Consider the following 23,146-nt stretch of genomic DNA (forward strand, 5'->3'; position numbering starts at 1 on the left):
ATCTGTAGGCAAATGGACATCCCCTTACAGAAGGGTCTCAGGGAAGAGATGGGCCAACAACACGATACATAGTGTAGCAATGATGAAACATACAACTTTCCTCTAGTTCCTAAATGCTTCCTCCCACCCCACTATCATGATCCCAATTCTACCTTACAAATCTGGCTAGACCAGAGGATGTACACTGGTACAGATAGGAACTGAAAACACAAGGAATCCAGGACAGATGATCCCTTGTGAGAGTTGGCGATACCAAGAGGGTGGAAGGAGGGTGGGGTGGAAAGGGGGAACCGATTACAAGGATCTATATATAAACCTTTTCCCTGGGGGATGGACAACAGAAAAGTGGGTGAAGGGAGACATTAAACAATGTAAGATATGACAAAACAATAATAATTTATAACTTATTAAATGTTCATGAGGGAGAGGGGGACGGGGAGGGAGAAGGATACCACCAAGGGCTCAAGTAGAAATCAAATGTTTTGAGAATGATGATGGTAACAAACGTACAAGTGTGCTTGACACAATGGATGGATGTCTGGATTGTAATGAGCCCCCAATAAAATGATTTTAAAAATTTGAAACTTAAAAAAAAATAATAATTTATAATTTATCAGGGGCCCATGAGGATGGGAGTGTGGGGAAGTAAAAAGAGGAGCTGATACCAAGGGCTCAAAAAGAAAAAAAATGTTTTGAAAATGATGATGGCAACATATGTACAAATGTGTTTGATTCAATTATGTATGGCTTGTTATAAGATCTGTTTAAGAGCCCCCAAGAAAATGATTTATTTAAATAAATAAAATAAAAAGACATTACCTAGCAATGGAGAACATAGGAAAGTTTTTCTGCGATCCTTCACTCGATTTTCTGATTGGGTCAATATACCTTCCTCCAGGGAGGGGGAGTCTGTCACTTTGGCCCCTTCCTCTTTCACATTAAACTTTGTCTTGGATGTACCCAAGATTTGAGAATTGTCCGTTTCTTGAGGAAGGCAATGCCAAGTTTCCGTTTTCTAAAACAACAATTTTGAAGATAAACATACAAAGCCATTAACTGAGTGACCAAACATATTTAGATTAAAATGTCCACTCAAAAAAAATTTTAAAAAAATGTCCACTCAACCAGCATACAGCTTCCTATTTAATCATATTCTCATCCAAGTTCTGAAAATCTAAGCCTGTTCTTTCCATGTTTCTCTTAACATATAATTTAATCATTTTGAAATTCTAGTAGCCCGCTGACTCGTGGTTGTTGTCAACCCAGGACGCACAGTTCATTCCCACTATACATACCCCCACTTATCAACTATCTCATTATCCAACTATGAAGCGTAAGGTTGTATGTCAACTTGGCTGGGCCACAATTCTCAGTGGTTTGGCAGTTATTCTGTAATCCCCCATGATGAGATCTGATACATAATCACCTCTGTGATAAGAGCTGCTATGAACAGATCAGTTGAAAGGAGTGTACTCTAGGGCATGGCCTGCTTCCTACATCTGTGGATCTTTTGGCAAAGTTTGCTTGTTTTTTGGGCTGGATCTAGATCTTGCATCAATTGACTTCTGAGCCTCTGGACTTGAGCTAGCAGCTCACATTGCCTGCTGATCCTGAAAAAAGTCAGTCTCCACCATTTGGGAGTCAGCAGCTTCCTTTCTATACTATGACCCTGGACTCATTCTCTGACAGCCAGCATTCTGACCTGCTGATATTGGGTTTGTCAACCCTTATGAGTCAGGAGAATCCTCCAAGGAACCTGCTAACTTCTACAAACAGGTGACCTACTTCCCTGAGATCAATAACTCTCTCTCTCTCTCTCTCATACACACACATACACACACAACTGGCGGAGTGGGGGTGCTTGAAAATTTCCCACAAACTAGTCTCATATATATGCTTCACTGGGTTTACAACGTCAAAAACCTAACCTAAAATACTGACATTTCACATATATTACAAGTTAAAAGCAAAACCTGTAATCTAACTACTTTTCTATAGTAACAATATACATCTGGCAGTAATCACTGACTAAGGTAAGTGCAACACTGGCTATGATCGTTATAGTTTATGTGTTATCGTGGCTCGATCATGAGCCTCAGTGGTTTGGCAGCTATGTAATCATGATGTAACTTGGCAGTTCAGTAATGATGAAATTTGGCAGTTCATGTGGTCATTTTCATCTTCATATAATGCCTATTTTTCCCTAAACAATCGAACCTGCCCTTTGGAACCTCCCCATGTTGGTAAGTAAGAATGGGCAGACTGGCAATGGACATATATATCCATTGTCCTCCCAGTCACCCTCAGACCTCCAGTTTCTTCATTCCAACACCTCAACTGCCTGAATTCTGTAACCTCACAAAGACAACTGATGAGCATCACTGTCATCAGCCTTTTCTTATGTGTGTTCCCTTCCAGAGCCCTCTGAAAGCTTACTTATCATTATAGCCCCAAACAGGCTTAATTTTCTGACCCTTTTCTCCCTCTGTCCTATGTGCCCACAAAACACCAACTTTGGTTCAATCTTTTCCTTGACTGAATTCATTGACTTTGGCAGAGAAATAACATGCCCGACTGACTAGTTTTCCTTAAAACTTATGACACTAAAACTCAAGGTCACTTGGCCTTGCCTGGAAAGCCTACATTTCCCTCCTAAATTGATTCTCTGAAATGACTACCTCCTATCTTCTCATTATAAAACCGCCAAACTCTATTTCCCTGTTTTCAACTTATGACCTCGTCTACCTCAAATAGTGCATAGCAGAAGCCAAAAACTCCATTATCTTCTTGCCACCAATTTTATAATCCTATTCTCTACCCAGATTTTCATCTTGTGACTTTTAAGTCTTGCTACTTATCAGAGCCCTTTCCCATCCCACTCCACTTCCCCACCCTGAAAAAAACATCCCTGGTATAGGTAATTCCCTCTTTCTTTGCTCCATTTCTCCTCTACTGAATCATTCTCTTCCCCATGTAAACATTCTCTTATAATCTCTCATCCTAAATAAATAATCTGTCCAACATTCCATTTATTTCTGCATATGTACATTACATTTTATTGTCATAAAATAGATATTATAAAATTATTCTTTAAACCATTTCAAGTCTACAATCATTGACATAAAGTTCAATCACAATGCTGTACAACCATCACCACGATTCTAGAACTATTTCATAATCCCCAAATAGTATGATTTTTATATTAAAATTATCTTTAAGTTTAAAAGCTGTTTTAATTTCCAGTATTATAAATACTGATAGGTAAAGCCTACATAAACAAAGGCTCTCTGGAATACCCAGGAAGGCTAACATAGGGAGTCAACAGAAGGGGGTAAAAAAGTGAACTACTGTTTTATATAATTAGGGTTGTCAAAGAACTATCCCAAAGGTGAAATACTCGAGGGTTCACCTTTTCATTATTTTTTGTTCTTTTTGTGCTGCATGCATATCAAAGGGTGATGGTTACAGAGGACACACCTGATCATCTGCACATCCCCACTGAGTGGTTTCCACAGAAACCAGATTGGGATGGGAAACCTGTGCTCTACTGTTGTCTTGATGTCCTTGTTGCCACACATGGCAGGTCAGTGGGACGACCTAAAATCAAAAGCAGATTTAAGTAGACGAACACAACCACTATGATTATACAACAATAAGAATAACCTACTATTTAGATCAAGGGTCCTCAAACTTTTTAAACAGGGGGCCAGTTCACTGTCCCTCAGATCCGTTGGAGGGCCGGACTGTAGTTTAAAAAAAACAGACTATGAACAAATTCCTATGCACACTGCATATCTTATTTTGAAGTTAAAAAACAAAAGGGAGAAAAACACCCGGTGGGCTGCATGTGGCCTTCAGGCTGTAGTTTGAGGACACCTGATTTACATCATTCTTTTATTTATAAAGCACTTTCAAATACAAAGTAACATTTCAACATCACAACTACTGTCCAAATTATTATTCTCACTTAAATATAAAGAAACAGATAAAAGGTAACCCAGTTACAACTCAACATATGAGGGGGCTTCCAAAAAGTCCATTGGGGGGAAAATCCATTATTTTCTTTCTTTTTTAAATCATTTTATTGGGGACTCATCACAATCGATATATGCATCCACTGTGTCAAGCGCATTTGTATGTCTGTTGCCATCATCATTCTCAAAACATTTTCTTGGTATCACCTCATTTGTTTCCCCTCCATCCTTCCCACTCCTTCCCTCACAAACCCTTGATCATTTATCAATTTTTTTCCATGTCTTATACTGTCCGATGTCTTCCTTCACCCACTTTTCTGTTGTCCGTCCCCCAGGGAGAGGGTTATATGTAGATCATTGTGATCAAGTCCGCCTTTCTCCCCCACCTTCCCCTTCTGGTAAGGCTACTCTCATTATTGGTCCTGAGGGATTTATCTGTCCTGGATTCCCTGTGCTTCCAGCTCTTATCTGTACCTGTGTACATCCTCTGATATAGCTGGAAAAAATCTCTTATCTCTTAATCCCATTGTTCAAAGAAACTGAAGACCCCCTCACACTTCCCACAGCAGTTTTCCAACCTCATATATCCGAAGGTAAAAGCAAGCAAGCAGAAACACACGAATACCTGTTTTGAAATGTTACTGCTTCAGAGAATTAAAGAAATCAGCCCTAATAACCAGGACCAGCAGGCTCAGCACGGACAGTGAGAAGCAAATTGGGGCTTGTTGTGTGGCACCGGGAGTGTGCACCTGGTTTTCTCATGTGTGAAATAAGGCAATCAAACCTGAGCCTCCTGCCCTTGGGTAAAGCCCTGCAACGGGAAGCCAGCAGAGGACCCAAGTCAAGACGCTCATTGGCTTGGAGACCAGTTCTTGATTTGTACCAACATTCCCTCAGAGTAAGAACCCACGACTTCCAATACAGACCTCTACCTGAAGGACCAAAGGAGCAAGACAGATCAGCCCCAAACACCAGGCAAAGCAGAGTGAACAAAATGCCTCTACAGAAATTTAACAAACTACATTTTCTAAGTATTTTTTAAAACTTAAATGTGTGTCAGTTATTTTTTAAAATTTAGCCAAATCCTAGAAAAACCACAATTAAAAGGAAAATATATTCATTGGAAATATACGACACAAGTGTGGAGACCCTGAGTGGTGCAAATGGTTAGCACATTCAGCTACTAACCCAGAGGTTAGGGATTTCAATCCACCCATAGGCACTTCAGAGACAAGCCTGACAGTCTATTTCCAAAAACACCAGTCACTGACAACCCTCTGGAAGACAAAGATCTATGACCTGGGAATTGACCCTATAGCAAGTGACTAGCCAAATGGAGTACAAAGATAAAGAAGTTGAAAATTATGAAAAAGACTACATGGTCTTAATGTTCTAAAATTTACCTCTAAGTTCTTATATCAATTGTGTTGGCTACACAGAAACACACAAAATTCATGATTAAAGAGTTTACAAGGCCCACATGGAAGAAGCACACCAGCCTGTGTGATCATGAAGGGTCAAAGAAAGGGACCAGGTACCAAGCACCAAACCACCAAAAAAAAAAAATCATATCATTGTGAATGAGGGGGAGTTCGGGATGGGGGCCTAATGCCCATCTGTAGACAACTGGACATCCCTTGCAGAGGGGGAGTGGGGAGGAGATGAGTCACTCAGGGTGCAGTGTAGCATCGATGAAACACACAACTTTCCTCTAGTTCTTAAATGCTTCCCCTACCCCCAACAATCATGATCCCAATTCTATCTTACAAACCTGGTTAGACCAGAGGATGTACAATGATGCACATACGAACTGGAAACACAGGGAAATTCAGGACAGATGAACCCCTCAGTACCAGTGGTGAGAGTAGTGATACCGGGAGGGAGGAGGAAAGAGGGGGTAGAAAGGGAAAACCGATTACAAGGATCTACATATAGCCTGGGAGACGTTGGGCAGTGTAAGATATGATAAAAATAATTTATAAATTATCAAGGGTTCATGAGGGAGGGGAGTATGGAGAGGGAGGGGAGGGGAAAAAAAAGAAAAACGAGGAGCTGATTCCAAGAGCCCAAGCAGAAAGCAAATGTTTTGAGAATGATGAGGGCAACAAATGTGTAAGTGTGCTTGACACAATGGATGTATGTATGGATTGTGATAAGAGTTGTATGAGCCCCAATGAAATGATTAAAAAAAAGTTTATTAAGGAAGTCACCAAGTTGTAATGGCAGTGAGAAATTCTCAGGGTGGTTGTTTACCAGCACAGGTTACATAGTTTCAAGTCTGCTAATAAATCCCCAAAGGTACATAACCACTTGGCTATAAGCATTAATCCAAAAGCATTCATTCAGGCTCAATCTCTGTGGGTCAGCAAACCCAGCTCCCTGAATTAGGTGCCCAGAGGCACCTTACTGTGGCAGCAAGCCCGCCACCTGCAGGAAAAAGCACTCCGCTTTACTTGCTCCATGGGGTGAGAAGTCCAACCCTTTGTTCCATGCTCAGGCTCCTGGCTCTGCCACTGCTCCTCTGATGGTAGAGCTGTCCTGCAGGTTCACTATGCGAGGTTCTCAGGTCCAGAAGACAGGCCCCATTCCTAGCTATTGCTTCTCAGGGGGCTCATTTTATACACAACAGGGTAGCACTCCGGAGAATCTGCTTTGCAATTACTCACAAGTGAATTCTGTCTGTATCTTCCCCACCTTCCTTACCAGGTTCATGCAGGAAAAGGTTGCTTGATGGGAGTTGGGAGAATTTGGCTAAAAGAGTTACACTAAATACTTCACTGTTTAATAAAAATGTTTAAAGTGAAGGAGAAATACTCATGGCCCGCCCAGGACATTTATCTGGCCTGCCGGGTGGTTTTGCCCCATTTTGGTTTTTACTTCAAAATAAGATGTACAGTGTGCATAGGATTTGTTCATAGTTTGTTTGTTTGTTTTTGAAACGATAGTCCAGCCCTCCAATGGGTCTGAGGGACAGTGAACTGGCCCCCTGTTTAAAAAGTTTGAGGACCCCTGTCCTAAATGCTTTCTCCCCCAACCACTATCATGATCCCAATTCTACCTTACAAATCTGGCTAGACCAGAGCATGTACATTGTTACAGATAGAAACTAGAAACACAGGGAATCCAGGACAGATAAACCCCTCAGGATCAATAATGAGAGTAGCCACACCAGGAGGGGAAGGGGAAGGTGGGGGAGAAAGGGGGAAACAACCACAATGATCTACATATAGATAAGGGAGGGGGGCAGACAAAAGAAAAGTGGGTGAAGGGAGACATCAGACAGTGTAAGACATAAAAAAGAATAATAATTGATAAATTATCAAGGATTCGTGAGGGAGGGAGGATGGGAAAGGGAGGGGGGAAATGAGCAGATAACAAGGGCTCAAGTTGAAAGCAAATGTTTCGAGGATGATGATGGCAACAAATGTACAAATGTGCTTGACACAATGGATGGATGTATGGATTGTGATAAGACTTGTATAAGCCCCTAATAAAATGATTTTTTTAAAAGTTTTAAAATAGTATTAAACCCTATTACATTGCACTAGATCCTCCAAGGTCTAATTCCCCAGTGAAGGACTTGAGTTAGAAAGTGGAGGCAAGGAAAATTGTCTTAACTTAAAATACATGTGGATTAAAGAAAGGTTGTCCTGAGAATCTGTGATCCAAGCCAGAGACCTCAAAGGTAAATTACTGCTGCTGTCTGGAAAATCCCTAACCAGAAAGTCAATAGTTAGAGACAGATTTCCAGACCAGATTTTTTTTTAAACTACAATTTAAAAGCTACATGCTACTTATAAATAAACAAGTTCATAAAAGTATACCCCCAAAAAAACCCATACCATTTCAATGACTGTTTCCCATCTAAGAAGGCTAACTGAAATTCTACCTATTTGAATTGAATTTTGCAATTCCTTACCATTTAAAAAATGAATGCTATTATTTCATTTACCATGTTTGTATTGTAGTAATGTGATATATTACCACAACCATTGTAAGTTATGACATGTTGAGGTGGTTTGTATGTTACTGTGCTGCTGGAAACTCTTCCACCAGTATTTCAAGTACTAGCAGGGCTATCCCCAGTGAACCAGTTTCAGCGATGCTTTCACACTAAAAACAGACTAGGAAGGATCGGGGATACACTCTTAAAACATCAGCTACCAAAAACTTTATGAATAACAGCTGAACTATGAGTCAGAACTAACAGGATGGCAGTGTGTATTTTAAATTATGTAACACAGTGCCAGATAAGCCCCTCACGTTGAAGGCACCCAAAATAGGACTAGAGCTGTTGCCTCCTCAAACTAGACTCCACCTTAGTAATATGGACAGAGCAAAGTTTTCAGGACCCTCTGTGGTGATGAAGCACATTCCAAAATGAGAATGGCTACAAACATCCATTCATCATGGGACTAAGGAACACAATCCATGAATGTAGAAAAACTGAAGTCATCAAAAATGATACTGGCCATTTTGAATTAATATGGTTTACTATACTGAGAATGACAAATTCTAGAGGATGGTGTGCCAGAGAGTCTACAAACATGTGAAGATCTTGAAGTACAAAGCGACAGGAAAATATCCATACATGTTACAAGAAAGACCAGTTAATAAGACTACTTTCAAATGTATGTACCCACCACTAAAGCCGATGAAGAAACTGAAGAATTTTACCCATTTCTTCAGTCTGAAATTGAGCATTCAATCAAGATGTAATAATAATTACTGGTAGGCATGTGAAACTCATGCAAACTGACTGCCATGAAGTCAATACTGACTCATAGGGCCCCTACAGGGCAGGGTCAACCTGCCCTTGTAAGTGTCCGAGACTATAACTGTTTTATCAGAGTAGAAAGCCCCGCCATCTTTCTCAAACGGCCAACCATTCGGGTCACAGCCCAATGCGTAACCACTGCAATGCGAGGGCTCCTACAGATGGAAAAGCTGGAAACACAGGGGAAAGCTGGAAAAGACGGCCGTGGTCAAAGAAGTGAAGCAGGAGATCATGTGATAGAATTTTGCAAGACTGATGACTTCTTTATTAGATACCCTTTTTCTTAAATCATTTTATTAGAGGCACATACAACTCTTATCACAATCCATACATACATCAATTGTGTAAAGCACATTTGTACATTCATTGCCCTCATCACTCTCAAAACACCCGCTCTCCACGTAAGCCCCTAGCATCAGCTCCTCATTTTCCCCCTCGTTCCCCACTCCTTTTCCTCATGAGCCCTTGATAATTTATAAATTATTATTTTGTCATATCTTACACTGTCTGACGTCGTCTCCCTTCACCCACTTTTCTGTTGTCTGTCCCCCAGGGAGGAGGTTATATGTAGATCCTTGTAATTGGTTCCCCCTCTCAACCGCACCTTCCCTCCACCCTCCCAGTATTGACTCTCTCACCACTGGTCCTGAAGGGATTATCCACCTTGGATTCCCTGTGTTTCCAGTTGCTATCTGTACCAGTGTCCATCCCCTGGTCTAGCCAGATTTGTAAGGTAGAATTGGGATCATGATAGTGGGTGGGAGGAGGCATTTAGGAACTAGTGGAAAGTTTTATGTTTCATTGTCGCTACACTGCATCCTGACTGGCTCATCTCCTCCAGGAGACCCTTCTGTAAGGGGATGTCCAGTGGCCTACAAATGGGCTTTGTGGTCTCCACTCCGCACTCCCCTTCATTCACAATGATATGATTTTTTGTTCTGATGATGCCTGACACCTGATCCCTTCGACACCTCGTGATCACACAGGCTGGTGTGCTTCTTCCATGTGGGCTTTGTTGCTTCTAAATCTGGAGACTTAAGACTCCAGACGCTGTATCTTTTGATAGCTGGGCATCACATTAGATACCTTTTTCAACAAGATAAAGAATGACTACACATGTGGAATGTGGACCTCACTAGCTGGAATATACAGGAACCAATTGACAACATCTGTCACTCTGCCTGGGAATCAACTTGACGGCAGTGGCAATCAATCATCTAATAAATAAATAAATAAATAGATAGATAGATAGATAGATAGATAGATAGATAGATAGATAGATAGATAGATAGATAGATAAATGGGGAGGTGGGGTGTGGGAAGAGATGATGAAAACAGACTTGATGCACTGGACATTATTAGTGACCAAAGACCAGACTAGTCGTAGAATACAACACAAGAAGAAAGCAAGGTCATTAAAAAGATAAGAAAGGCAACACTAAAGTGGACATCAGAGACTTGTCTCAAATACTTGGATATGTTGTCAGCAGAGACAAGTCCCTGGAAAAGGACACCATAGTTGGTAGAGTAGAGGGTCAGTTGGGAGAAAAGGCTCAACACGACTGTGAGGATATTGCAGACATTGGCAGAGTGGGTCACTGTGTGTCCAAACAGACTCAACAGCACCTAACTACCACTATACTCACCAAACATCTTCACAGAGCACCTGCAACAAACTGCTTTTGGCCAGAGAAGAAGCCGGCTTAAAGCAAAAACCAGTCAATAAAATAACTAAGGCTATTTCTTTTTTTTTTTGCCCAATGCAATACATTCATTTTTTAGTTTTATTTATTGGTTCCAATGACGTATCATTTACGTACTCTGCAAGTCAGTGATTTAATCATATTAGAATTGTGCAATCATCACCACTTTCGAGTTTAGAACGTTTTCTTCTTTCTTTTTTTTTTTTTAAACAATTTATTAGGGGCTCATACAATTCTTATCACAGTTCATACATATACATACATCAATTGTATAAAGCACATCTGTACATTCTTTGCCCTAATAATTTTCTTTTTTTTCTCCTCTTTTCTTTTTTTACATTTTATTAGGGATTCATACAACTCTTATCACAATCCATACATATACATACATCAATTGTATAAAGCACATCCATACATTCCCTGCCCCAATCATTCTCAAAGCATTTGCTCTCCACTTAAGCCCTTTGCATTAGGTCCTCTTTTTTTTTTTCCCTCCCTCCCTGCTCCCCCCTCCCTCATGTGCCCTTGGTAATTTATACATCATTATTTTGTCATATCTTGCCCTATCCGGAGTCTCCCTTCCCCCACTTCTCTGCCGTCCCTCTCCCAGGGAGGAGGTCACATGTGGATCCTTGTAATCAGTTCCCCCTTTCCAACCCACTCACCCTCCACTCTCCCAGCATCGCCCCTCACACCCTTGGTCCTGAAGGTATCATCCACCCTGGATTCCCTGTGCCTCCAGCCCTCATACGTACCAGTGTACAACCTCTGCCCTATCTAGCCCTGCAAGGTAGAATTCAGATCATGGTAGTTGGGGGGAGGAAGCATCCAGGATCTGGGGGAAAGCTGTGTTCTTCATCGGTACTACCTCGCACCCTAATTAACCCATCTCCTCTCCTAAACCCCTCTATGAGGGGATCTCCATTGGCCGACACTTGGGCCTTGGGTCTCCACTCTGTACTTCCCCCTTCATTCAATATGGTGTATATATATATATATATGTGTGTGTGTGTGTGTGTGTATATATATACACACACATACACACACATATATATATACACACACACATATATATACACATACATACATATACACACATATATCTTTTTTTTTTCCATGATGCCTTATACCTGGTCCCTTTGGCACCTCGTGATCGCACTGTAAGGCTATTTCTTTTTTTTTTTTTTTGAACTTAGGTCTGATTTTTTATTTATTTATTTATTTTTTTAATTTTAACAATTTATTGGGGCTCATACAATTCTTTTCACAGTTCATATATATACATATATCAATTGTATAAAGCACATCTGTACAGTCTTTGCCTTAATCATTTTTTTCTCTTTTCTTCTTTTACATTTTATTAGGGACTCATACAACTCTTACCACAATCCATACATATACATACATCAATTGTATAAAGCACATCCATGCATTCCCTGCCCCAATCATTCTCAAGGCATTTGCTCTCCACTTAAGCCCCTTGCATCAGGTCCTCTTTTTTTTTCCCCTCCTCCCTCCCCCTTCCCCCCTCCCTCATATGCCCTTGGTAATTTATACATCGTTGTTTTGTCATATCTTGCCCTATCCGGAGTCTCCCTTCCCCCCTTCTCTGCTGTCCCTCTCCCAGGGAAGAGGTCACATGTGGATCCTTGTAATCAGTTCCCCCTTTCCAACCCACTCACCCTCCACTCTCCCAGCATCGTCCCTCACACCCTTGGTCCTGAAGGTATCATCCACCCTGGATTCCCTGTACCTCCAACCCTCATATGCACCAGTGTACAGCCTCTGTCCTATCCAGCCCTGCAAGGTAGAATTCGGATCATGGTAGTTGGGGGGAGGAAGCATCCAGGATCCGGGGGAAAGCTGTGTTCTTCATCGATACTACCTCACACCCTAATTAACCCATCTCCTCTCCTAAACCCCTCTATCAGGGGATCTCCATTGGTCGACACTTGGGCCTTGGGTCTCCACTCTGCACTTCCCCCTTCATTTAATATGATATATATATACATATATATACATACATATATACATATACACATATATACACATACATACACACACTTATATCTTTTTTTTTGCATGATGCCTCATACCTGGTCCCTTGGGCACCTCGTGATCGCACTGGCCGGTGTGCTTCTTTCATGTGGGCTTATTTGCTTCTGAGCTAGATGGCCGCTTGTTCACCTTCAAGCCTTTAAGACCCCAGACACTATCTCTTTTGATAGCCGGGCACCATCAGCTTTCTTCACCACATTTGCTTATGCACCCATTTGTCTTCAGCGATCGTAAGGCTATTTCTAAGACAACAACTCTTTCAAGAGGTTTTTCTGAGACGGTAAAAAGCTTGACTGGGGCACAGCCACCTTGCTTCAAAAGCAATTTTTAAGAAAGAACAAAAAGCAAAACAAACTATTTTGCACATTCATTTTAGAAATCTGAACTCCTTAGAAGTTTAACAGTATCATCACTATTTTGGCCCAGCTGGGTTTCTCTGAGCCCTCCAGGAGAGGAGAATGCTAAGACTAAAGGTTAAAATTACATTATTGCAGCCAAATAATGCTGGTGTGAAGCAGGGGGTCTTTTGCCTTTGAAAGGAACTGCTTCACAACAGCTTATAAAAAGGAGAGTCAATTCAGTGGGTTATTTATAGAAAACTAACAATACAATATTAAGAACTAATACTTTGGCAACTAACTGAATGTGAAAGAGTAGTCTCTTTTTTCTTAGCAACTCCAAGAAAACCAAAGTTAAAATTAAACTTTATAATACAAAAATGGTTATTAAAACATCTAGTAAATTAATAAATTAAACCAGAGTAGAGTGGATCCAAATCCTAACCAATGGATGAACACTCACTGCCATGGAGTCAATGCTGCCTCTTAGCCACCCCCTGTGGGCTTTCTGAGACTATAATTGTTAATGGAAGTAGAAAGCCCAGCCTTTCTCCCACAGAGCTGCTGCTGGTTTCGAACAGCCAACCAAGACAATCACAACACAACTCATAACCACTACACCATCTTAGACTATAATTGTTAATGGAAGTAGAAAGCCCAGCCTTTCTCCCACAGAGCTGCTGCTGGTTTCGAACAGCCAACCAAGACAATCACAACACAACTCATAACCACTACTCCATCAGGGTTCCTTAATTAATGAATGGTTTCTTATGAAAGAAAAAATGTGCAGTCACATGTAGGAAAAGCATAAAAACCTACGGTAACAGAGACAAACACATGAATAAAGAGCAACTTCATGGCAAGGCGGGGCCTGGAACAGCTCCTCTGGCAAAGCCTTAAAGAGGAATCGAAGCAGCTAATGCCCTGCCGCTTGGTCTTGAGCATTCAGAACTGAGAGAAAAAAATGTCTGATCTTCAAAACCACCTGTTTTGTAGTATATATCTATGGCAGACCTAGGAAACTAAGATATGGTTCAATGTGTAAAGAGCTGGGACCTCATCACTCTCAGTCTCGCAAATAAACCGACCTGAATATCAGCTGAGGCACCTAATTTTACCACGAAAACGGCATTAAAAAATGTGCTGAAAAACTTAGTTGTTTTTTTAAAAATAATGGCTTTAATTGTCATTGTAAGTATAGGATAAGGGAAATCATTTTATTGGGGGCTCATACAACTCTTATCACAATCCATACATACATCAATTGTATAAAGCACATTTGTACATCCGTTACCCTCATCATTCTTAAAACATCTGCTCTCCACATAAGTCCCTGGTATCAGCTCAGTTTTTCCTCCTACTTCCCCGCTCCCCACTCCTGAACTGTAAATTCTTTTTTTTTTTTGCTTTAATTAAATATACATCATCATACCAGTGAAGCTGGCAAGGTTGAAGGCTACTCCTAATATGTTGCTAGCCATAAGAAAACTTAGCTTATACATGAGTATATACGGTAATAAGGTAAAAATCAACAGCTCTTTATAGATTCATCAAGGAATTTGGGCCACAGGGCAAGCTGACACGCTGGACAACGGAGAATTACAGTTTACTAGCACTGAAAGCACAGGAGTGGATGCACAAAGCCTGAGTGAGTTCAGGTAAGAACACACCAACTGTGATTCACAATTGCTGGAAGATAACTGTGAAACACATCTTATGGACTTTTTAAAAAAATAGAACATTTACTAAGTCTTAAAAGAGATATAGACACATAATCCCGATGAAGGAGACTATCAACAAGAGCTTGCAATGACGTTCGAGGATGCGCTGAGCTACCAAGCTTTAAAAAGACCGTGGGAGAGCAAAGGAAACTGTCACAAAAGCATGAATGGTGGCAGATCAATACTTCAGTTACAGAAGTAGGGATGGGACCATGATTGGAAGAGAGATATTATTAGATAGATGGATTTATGAAATTGGTCAGGGTGAAACTGACTAGGAAACATCCCGTGTATGCCCAGTATGGGACTTCCATCAAGGACACACTTGGGCAAGCCCCTCAGAAGTACACTGTCCCTCCCTGTGCTGGTCAGAGAGGGCTGGAAGCAAGCCACTCTCTAAATCAGCTGTGGAAGCTGTACATTCTGTCTTTGTGAATTTTCAGACACATTTGTCCATGTGTTTATATCATAAAATAAAATGTTTTGTAATATCTTGCCCCTTCCCGGAATAACACATCTTCCATCATAGATTTTGTCTATCCAGTTCACTCCCCTGCATTCTGTGAACACATTTTGTGGATGGTCCTGAATTTTCAGAGTGTTTTGTCTTTTAGGGAACCTTTTCTCAGTGGTATCAGTAAACTTCACTACAAATGGTATCGGTCCTTTTTAAAAAGGGTCTAAAACTATGTTTTATTTGATAGCTTTCACTCATACTTTATGTATGTGGGGGCTTCCAAAAGTTCGGGAGGAAATGAGATTGAAAAATAATGGCAGTTTTTTGAGACATTTTGAAACCTCCTTGTACAATCTCATTCAATTATTTGAATTCTTAGTCTTACTCATTCTTACTTTGGCCTGAAACGCAGGTGATTTTGTTGTTTTTAAAAAGGTACTACTGTAATGTGGAGCCCTGGTGGCGGTGTGGTTACACAGCAGCAGCGCTGTGGGGGAAAGATCAGGCCTTCACTCCTATAAACAGTGATGGTCTCGGAAACCCATGGGCTTGCTCTAAGTCAACACGGACTCCAGGGCTGGGCGTTCATATTGTATGTGATGGCACGCTGGCTTTAAAAACATTCCACCTTTGTCTTGAAGTTCCAATAAATGCTTAATAATGGTTGAGCTGAGGAAGTGATGGTAAGTAATTTTGAGGACAAAAAATACAGTGCTGTGTTAGATGAAGTTCTCTTGCCTAAGATGGAAATGTCCATCATTGTAATTGTTTCTGGTTTATTTTAAAAAAAAAGAAAAACACAGAAACAAGATTGGCTTTATAAAACAAACAAAAAAGTCATAATGTAGATCAAAGATGATAAAAACTTGCCAACTATGAGTGCACAGTGAAGCTGAGGAAAGGAGAAGGAAGAGAAATCCAAGTGCCATCCTCCAGCTGCACTGTTGGTACCTCTCGAGTGGCATCGAGTAGCTAATAAACCATTTCTTTTCTTTTTCTTTTTTGTCAGTCCCTAAACCAATTTAATTTGCATTCTAAGTTTTAGACCACACCATGTTTCATCTGTTTAAAGCATGCACTGATTGAGGGACTCTGTTTTTGCTTAAATTCCTCCTGTGTTTGTCTTTTTTTTTAATCATTTAATTGGGAGATCTTACAAATATTATCACAATCCATAATTCAATTAGACCAACCATAATTGTATAATTGCTGCCACCATCATTTTCAAAACATTTTCTTTCTTCTTGCTTTGATATCAGCTCCCTTTGTCCTCTCTCTCCCCCATAGTAAACCATTTTTATTCCTCCCCACCCCCCTTTATAGATGTCAGGCTTCACTGGGTTAATCGAACATAATAAATGTCTGTGGACTGTAACTTTTAACTGGGTGAGGTCAAAGGAAATTTAGCAAAATTCTGCTGTTTTTCCTTTCTAACTTTACCATCTTGAGCAAGAGAACTTCTGTATAACACAGCACTGTATCTCCTGTCTCCCGAACTACTTAACACCAAAGTCTCAACAAATTATAATTGAGCATCTACTAGGTGGCAGCCACCTTGTTGGCTATCTAGGAATACGACAATATTACAGTCCTGTGGGGAAGAGAGATAATGTTGTAGAAGGAAGTACGCAAAGAGGACTTTCCGAACAGGTGACTTTAAGAATTGATATAATTCAACCAGAAATGCTCCACATAAAATGGAAAGGATTCCATGTGTAAAAGTCAGTGTGGCGCATAACATATGTAAGACATTCAGTGCGGCAGCGCTCTTAGAGGGCAGCGAGGGAGGTCAAGGAGACAGAAAGAAATAGATCAGGCATGGAAAGGTTTATTCATCTTGTTCAACCAAGTAAAACCATTAGGGTTGTTTAAAGAAGCAATGACATTACACAATTAGCATTTTATCAAAAGTACTCTAGCAACAGTGGCAGAATGGACCGTAACTAAAAGCAAGAGTAAAGGAAGAAGGATCATTAGAAAATGTTGGTCATGAACCAGATGGTGGTGGCCTGGAGAAGCAGAGGGAGTGAAGAAGGAAAGGAAAAAAAGTCTCACGAAAGTTAGGAACTAGAACGGATTAGCTAAGGGGAAAGACAAAATGGGAATTCAATGCTGCCTTTCAAAGGTCTTACTGGGTAAAATGACACTGCCTGCCGTTCACTGAGATGAGAACTAAGAACCACCCTGATGGGAAGAGGAAGCGCTCCAGTTTAGAAATATGTGGCTGCCTGCAAGGGTGTCGGGTATCAACGCCAACAACTGCAACAAACCAAAAGACGCAAAGACGTGGAACCAGCTAGTTCAAGTTTGCCCCTGTGGAACAGCTGACAGCAGGGAAGGAAAGAGGAGGGCACAGGGGCATTACAGCTACTCCATTACAGCGATGGAGCTAGAGGCTAGAGATGAGGATTTGAAATATGTGTTTGGAACAATCATCGGCTAAAGGGTGCAGGGCTTCATTTGGAGTAATAAAAATATCCAATGATGGATGTACAATTCTGTGTCTAATACTAAAATGTAAGTGGACAGTTTACATGGATGAGTTGTTGAACTTGTACATTTTACCTCCTAAGGTTACTTACAGGGGGCCGTGGTGGTGGTGTACTGGGTTACAAAACGTCGCTTTAAACCCTGGGGGAGAACGATGAAACTGCTTCTGTCTGTAAAGATTTACAGCCTAAGGACCACTCTAGGGGGTGGCTACAAGGCCACAGTGACTATGGCAGTGGGTACGGAGGGAAGGAGCCAGGGTGGCTCAGCGGTTAAGGATTCTGCTAGCCCATTAGCCACTCCACGGGGGAAAGAGGTGGCAGTCTGCTTTCACAAAGATTTGCCACTTTGAAAAGCCTGTGAAGTAGTTCTAGTCTACCGTATAGCGTCACGATGAGTCAAAATCAACTCAACAGCAATGAATTGTTGTTAACAGAGTTTAGAATTTAGGATTTCGATTTTGGAGAAGACACAATTCTACCCATAACAAATGCCTATGCTAAAAGGATGTCAACTGTAAAACCAAGAACATTTCCACCTTGCTGTCAGTTGCAGTTGGGTTGGTTCCTACTCTCCGGATGGTTTTCTTGACTGTAATCTTGTAGAAACCCAGCAACAAACCTGTCTTCCAGGTACTCCTGGATGGGTTTAAACTACTAACATTTAGTTAGTAATTTGCACCATCTGGGGACCTCCATTTCCATCTTCAGACACTGCAGAAAGAGGCGCAAACTCAACCTAAAGCAAGCAGAATGAAGGCTACAATAAAGACCAGAGCAGAAATTACTGAGATTAAGAATATAAAAGGAACAGAGAAAGTCACTGAAACCAAACCGCTAGTTCTTTGAAAAGACCAACAAAACTGACAAGGCTTTAGCTAGATTCATCCGGGAGAAAGAGTGAGAACTCACATAGCTAAGTCAGAAACGGAAGCGAGGGTATTGGTGATATTCAGTGCCATCAGGTCAGATTTTGAATCACAGTGGCACCACATGACAGAGGGGCGTGGTCTCACAGGGTGTGCCAGGCTGTCATTTTTCATGGAAGCAGGATGCTAGGTCTTTCCCACAGCATCAGCGTGGATGGTCTGAACTGTCAATCGCTTTTTAACTGTTTTGTTGGCACTTCACATATCATACAACTCACTCATATCAAGAAGAGTTGTATATTCATCGCCAAAATCAATTTTAGAACATTTCCTCCCTCTTCCTTGTACGCATTATTCATGTATTCCTTTTAATTGTAGCAAAATAATACAGAGCAAAATACTCTCCAATTCAATAACTTCCCCATGTATAGTTTAGTGCCCTTGGTTACACTCTTTGTGTTATACAACCATTACTGATATCCTTTTCCAAATTATTCTACCACGATCATCCTAAAATTAATGCCCCTCACAGGAGGAAGGTAAAAGGAAGCAGGAAGGATCTAAGAAGCAAAGCTATGGATAGAGGTATAAGCATAGGTGTGTACATGTGAAAATACATTAATCCACAAAAATAAAGGTATTGGCCTCTCAACATATTTATATGGCAACACACTGAGGTAATGGATGGACTTCAGGCTTCTGTTCATACCCTCCCCTCAATACAAGAACACTTTGTTCTAACAAATTGGCTGGCTGAGATGCTCACCCTCCCAGCACAATTGCTGAAAACAAAACAGGTGCATAAGCAAATGTGATAAAGAAGCCGGGAAGAAGGTGCCGACTATTAAAAGATACAGCATCTGAGGTCTTAGAGGCTTGAAGGTACACAAGCCACCATTCAGCAAAGAAGCAACAAGCCTACATGGAAAAAGCACACCGCTGGTGTAATCATGAGTAGTCATCGGGACCAGCATCAGAAGACACATAACAAATAAACAGAAAGATTGTTGAGAATGAGAGAGGTTGGAGCAGAGATGTAAAGCCCATCTGTAGACAATGGAACATTCCTCCACAGAGGGGTTACAGAGGAGGGATGAGTCAACCAGGGTGCAATCAAGCATCGATAAAACACACTGCATTCCTCTGGTTCCTTGAGGCTTCCTCACCCCCACTATCATGACCCCGGTGCTGAATCTCAATTCAGACTAGACCAGAGCACGTACACAGGCATAGATAAGCAATGGGAGCTCACATCACAGGGAATCCAGGATCATGAGTGGGAATAGAGATACCAGAAGGGTAGAGGGAAGTGGGGGAGAGGGAAGAAAGGGAGAATTGATCACAATGATCAACACATAACCATATACCACCCTCCAGGGGGAAAAACAACAGAAAACACGAGGAAGGAAGAATAATAATTTATACTCTATCAAGGGGTCATGAGGGTGGAGGAGTAAGGAGGGGGGAAAAAGGAGCTGATACCAAGGGCGCAATGGAAAGTAAATGTCTAGAAAAGAATGATGGCAACGTATGTGCAAACATGCCTGATGCAATCGATGTATAGATTGTAATAATAAAATGATCTTTACTATCTCAACACCTTGAAAAATACGTTTGCAAAATTACTTTATGTTTAAATAAATAAATAAAATTATTTAATGTTAAAAAAAATTAATGCCCGCTAAACAAAAACTCTTCCTCCTTCACCCATGGTAACCATTGGTCAAGTTTGGTTTTCTCCTTTTTTCTTCAGATTTCTTGATACAGTATTCACATATCATGCACTTCCATGGTTAAATTGCTTTTAAAATGAGGTATATATAAATCATCACAATCAGTTGTAATGCTCCTTCTCCCACCCATATTCATTGTTTGCTCCCCAATTCCCCCCAAGTTCCCCCCCCACTTTCCCATAAACCATAGCATCAATTATTGTCTCTATTGCATACACTCCTTCTGTGTTTCATAAACTGGGAAATCTAACAAACTATAAAAAACAAAATAAAACAGAAAAAAGAAAATAATAATATAAAGATAAAAATAAAGTGTAAGAAAGAAAAGACCACCAACAATATTTAAAAAGCCAGAGAGGAAAAAATAAAAGCCAGGGAGGAAATTTCTGTCGTAGAACAAAGGCGAAATATTTGAGCCTAGAGCTCAGGTTGGGTCAAGAGGGAGATCAATTGACCAAGGATCATATGATACCAAGGTTCCATCCACCATCATCACATTTACAATAGTCTCTGTCTGACAGTCAAGTCTGAATGTTCCAATCTTTTGGTGAGTCGCCAAGAACTTCAGCACTGTGCCCCCACAGCTCCTCTGACAGAAATAAGAACATAATTAACTAAGAACAAATGTCAATAAATTAGGCAACTTAAGGGGCAAATTCCTGAAAAGATAAAAATTATTAAAGTGACCTAAAAACTACAACAATATAGCAGAACATGTTCTGTCCTTTGGACCCTGTGCACGTCTCAGTCTGAGGCAGATTGATGGCAACATAGATGAAGGACTCTGAGGGATGCCAAGCCCACCGGTGTGGAAACGAGAAACAGACCTTCCCGTGGAGCTGAAAGACAGAGAAAGTCTTCCCTTGGAGCTGGCACCTGGATATGGACTTCAAGGCTACTCAACTGTGAGAATATAAATCTCCCTCCGTTAAAAATCAAAAACAAATGAACTAATTGTTTCCACAATCTGAACAGGCATATAACAAATGAAGAGACTGAATGAGGATTGACAAAGATGATTCACCAGCAGAGTCCTTAGGACTTCGCTGGTGAATTCTTCCAAACATTTTCAAAACACCAATCCTTCCCAAACTTCTAAAACACAGTAGTGTTGCAGATTAACTTGTGCTCCCCCTACAGATATTAAACCTGTAGTCCTACCATCTGAGAATGTGATCCTTTCTTTCAGAAAATAGGGTTTCCCTTTATTCTGATAATGAAGTCACACTGGAGTAGGGTAGGGTTGGAAACCTAATCCCATCTGGCTGCTGTCTAAAAGAAAGCAGAGACACGACGTACGCATGGGGAAGAGGAACCTGTGCAAGGCAAGGAGATACCCAGGCAAACCAAGGAATGCCCAGAGCGACCACACCTGACACCCTGATTCAGACGTCTAGCCTTCAGAATTATAAGACAGTAAATTTATTTCTTTAAAGCCACCTACTCTGTGTTATTATGTACAGAATCATAAGAACTTGAGAGAAAAGAACAATTCCCAAGTCGCTTTACGCGACCAGTACAATGTTGTACAGATTGGAGGCCCTGGATGGTGCAAGATAAGGAACTTGGCTGCTAACCAGAAGGTTAGAGGTTTGAGTCCTCCCTCAGGGGCCTTGGGAGACAGGCTTAGCAATGTACTTAAAAAAAAAAATCTACTTCTGAAAGTACTATGGACCACAGTTTGACTCTGATTCTGACATGCATAAGGTTGCTATGAGTCAGAGCTGACTCCACAGCAACTAGTCTGGTTATACTCTTATGCTAAAACCAGACAAAGACATCACAAGACAAGAAAATTAGAGACTAAGATCCCAGATGCAGAAAGATAGAAAATTCGAGCAAACCAAATCTAGCAAAAGGATTATACACATTGACCAAGTGGGAATAATCCAGGTATGAGCAGTAGTTCTGATTAGTAAGATTAAAAAAAAAACCCAACACACAAACAATTCTTATGAATCAAGAAAGCAATACCATTAACAATAGTCACCCACAAAATTCAATACCTAGGAATAAACCTAATCAGAGAAACAAAAGGCTTGTACAAAGAAAACTATGACTACTGGAAACAAAAAAAGGGCCTACATGGGTAGGAATGCTTATCAATTTGAAAATGCCAATACTACCAAAGCAATCTATAAATATAATGCGATTCTGATCCAGGTTCTAGCATCATTCTTTAGAGAGGTGGAAAATTAATAACTTACTTTATATTGAAAGGAAAGAAATTCAGGATAAGCAAAGCACTACTACAGAAGAACAAGATAGGAAGCCTCTCTCATCATAGGCATAGCCAGGGTGGTCCAAAATAGCCTGGTACAATAGATATGTAGACCTATGAAACAGAAGAGAGAAGTGAGAAATGAATCCATTCACCTGCAGACAATTGATTTTTGACAAAGGGCCAAAATACATGATGGTGAAGAGGTCACCTCTTCCTCAACAGAGGGGCTGGCAAAATTGGATTTTCATTTGCTGAAGAATGAAAGAGGATCCATATCTCACACCACATACAAAAATAAATTCAAGATGGGTTAAACATTCAAATGTCAAGAGACCTATAAGAATCATCAATAAAAACATAGGAGCAAACTTAATGGCCCCTAATAAACTGTATAAACATACTACCAAATACAATGAAAAGCACACACAGCAGATGACAAAATAGATGGCTGAGACTTTCTCAAATAAAATACTTATGTGCATCAAAAGAGGCCAAAGAAAACCTACAAATTGCCAGTGGTGGGAGGGGAGTATTGGCAATGATACATGAGATAATGGACTAATCTCTGTAATCTACAGAAAACTGCCACACCTCAGGAAGCAAAAGACTAACAATCCAACTAAAATATGGGCAGAGGACATAAACAGACAGTGCACCGAAGACAAAACACTCCCAATCACTAGCCATCGATCAAAACACAGTGACACCACCTCACACCAGCACTGACAGCAAAGTTAAAAACAATCAAACAAAACAAAAAAATAACCCAGAAAATAATTGAGCTCTTTGGTGATGAACTGACA

At 40.7% G+C, this 23,146-nt stretch overlaps 1 protein-coding gene across 2 annotated transcripts in view; it reads right to left on the reverse strand.

The window, feature by feature from the left end:
- ALMS1 (ALMS1 centrosome and basal body associated protein) overlaps nt 1-23,146 on the reverse strand; it is a 123,539-nt gene that overhangs the window by 98,904 nt on the left and 1,489 nt on the right. For both annotated transcript variants that reach the window (XM_075556945.1, XM_075556944.1), the window contains exons 2-3: nt 3,478-3,597; nt 820-1,015 (exon numbers count right to left, since the gene is read on the reverse strand). In XM_075556945.1, the coding sequence (XP_075413060.1) occupies nt 820-1,015; nt 3,478-3,597 (316 nt within the window). The remainder of the gene's footprint in view (nt 1-819; nt 1,016-3,477; nt 3,598-23,146) is intronic.

The sequence above is a fragment of the Tenrec ecaudatus genome, chromosome 8 (genome assembly GCF_050624435.1).
Source record: "Tenrec ecaudatus isolate mTenEca1 chromosome 8, mTenEca1.hap1, whole genome shotgun sequence".
Lineage (NCBI taxonomy): Eukaryota > Metazoa > Chordata > Mammalia > Afrosoricida > Tenrecidae > Tenrec > Tenrec ecaudatus.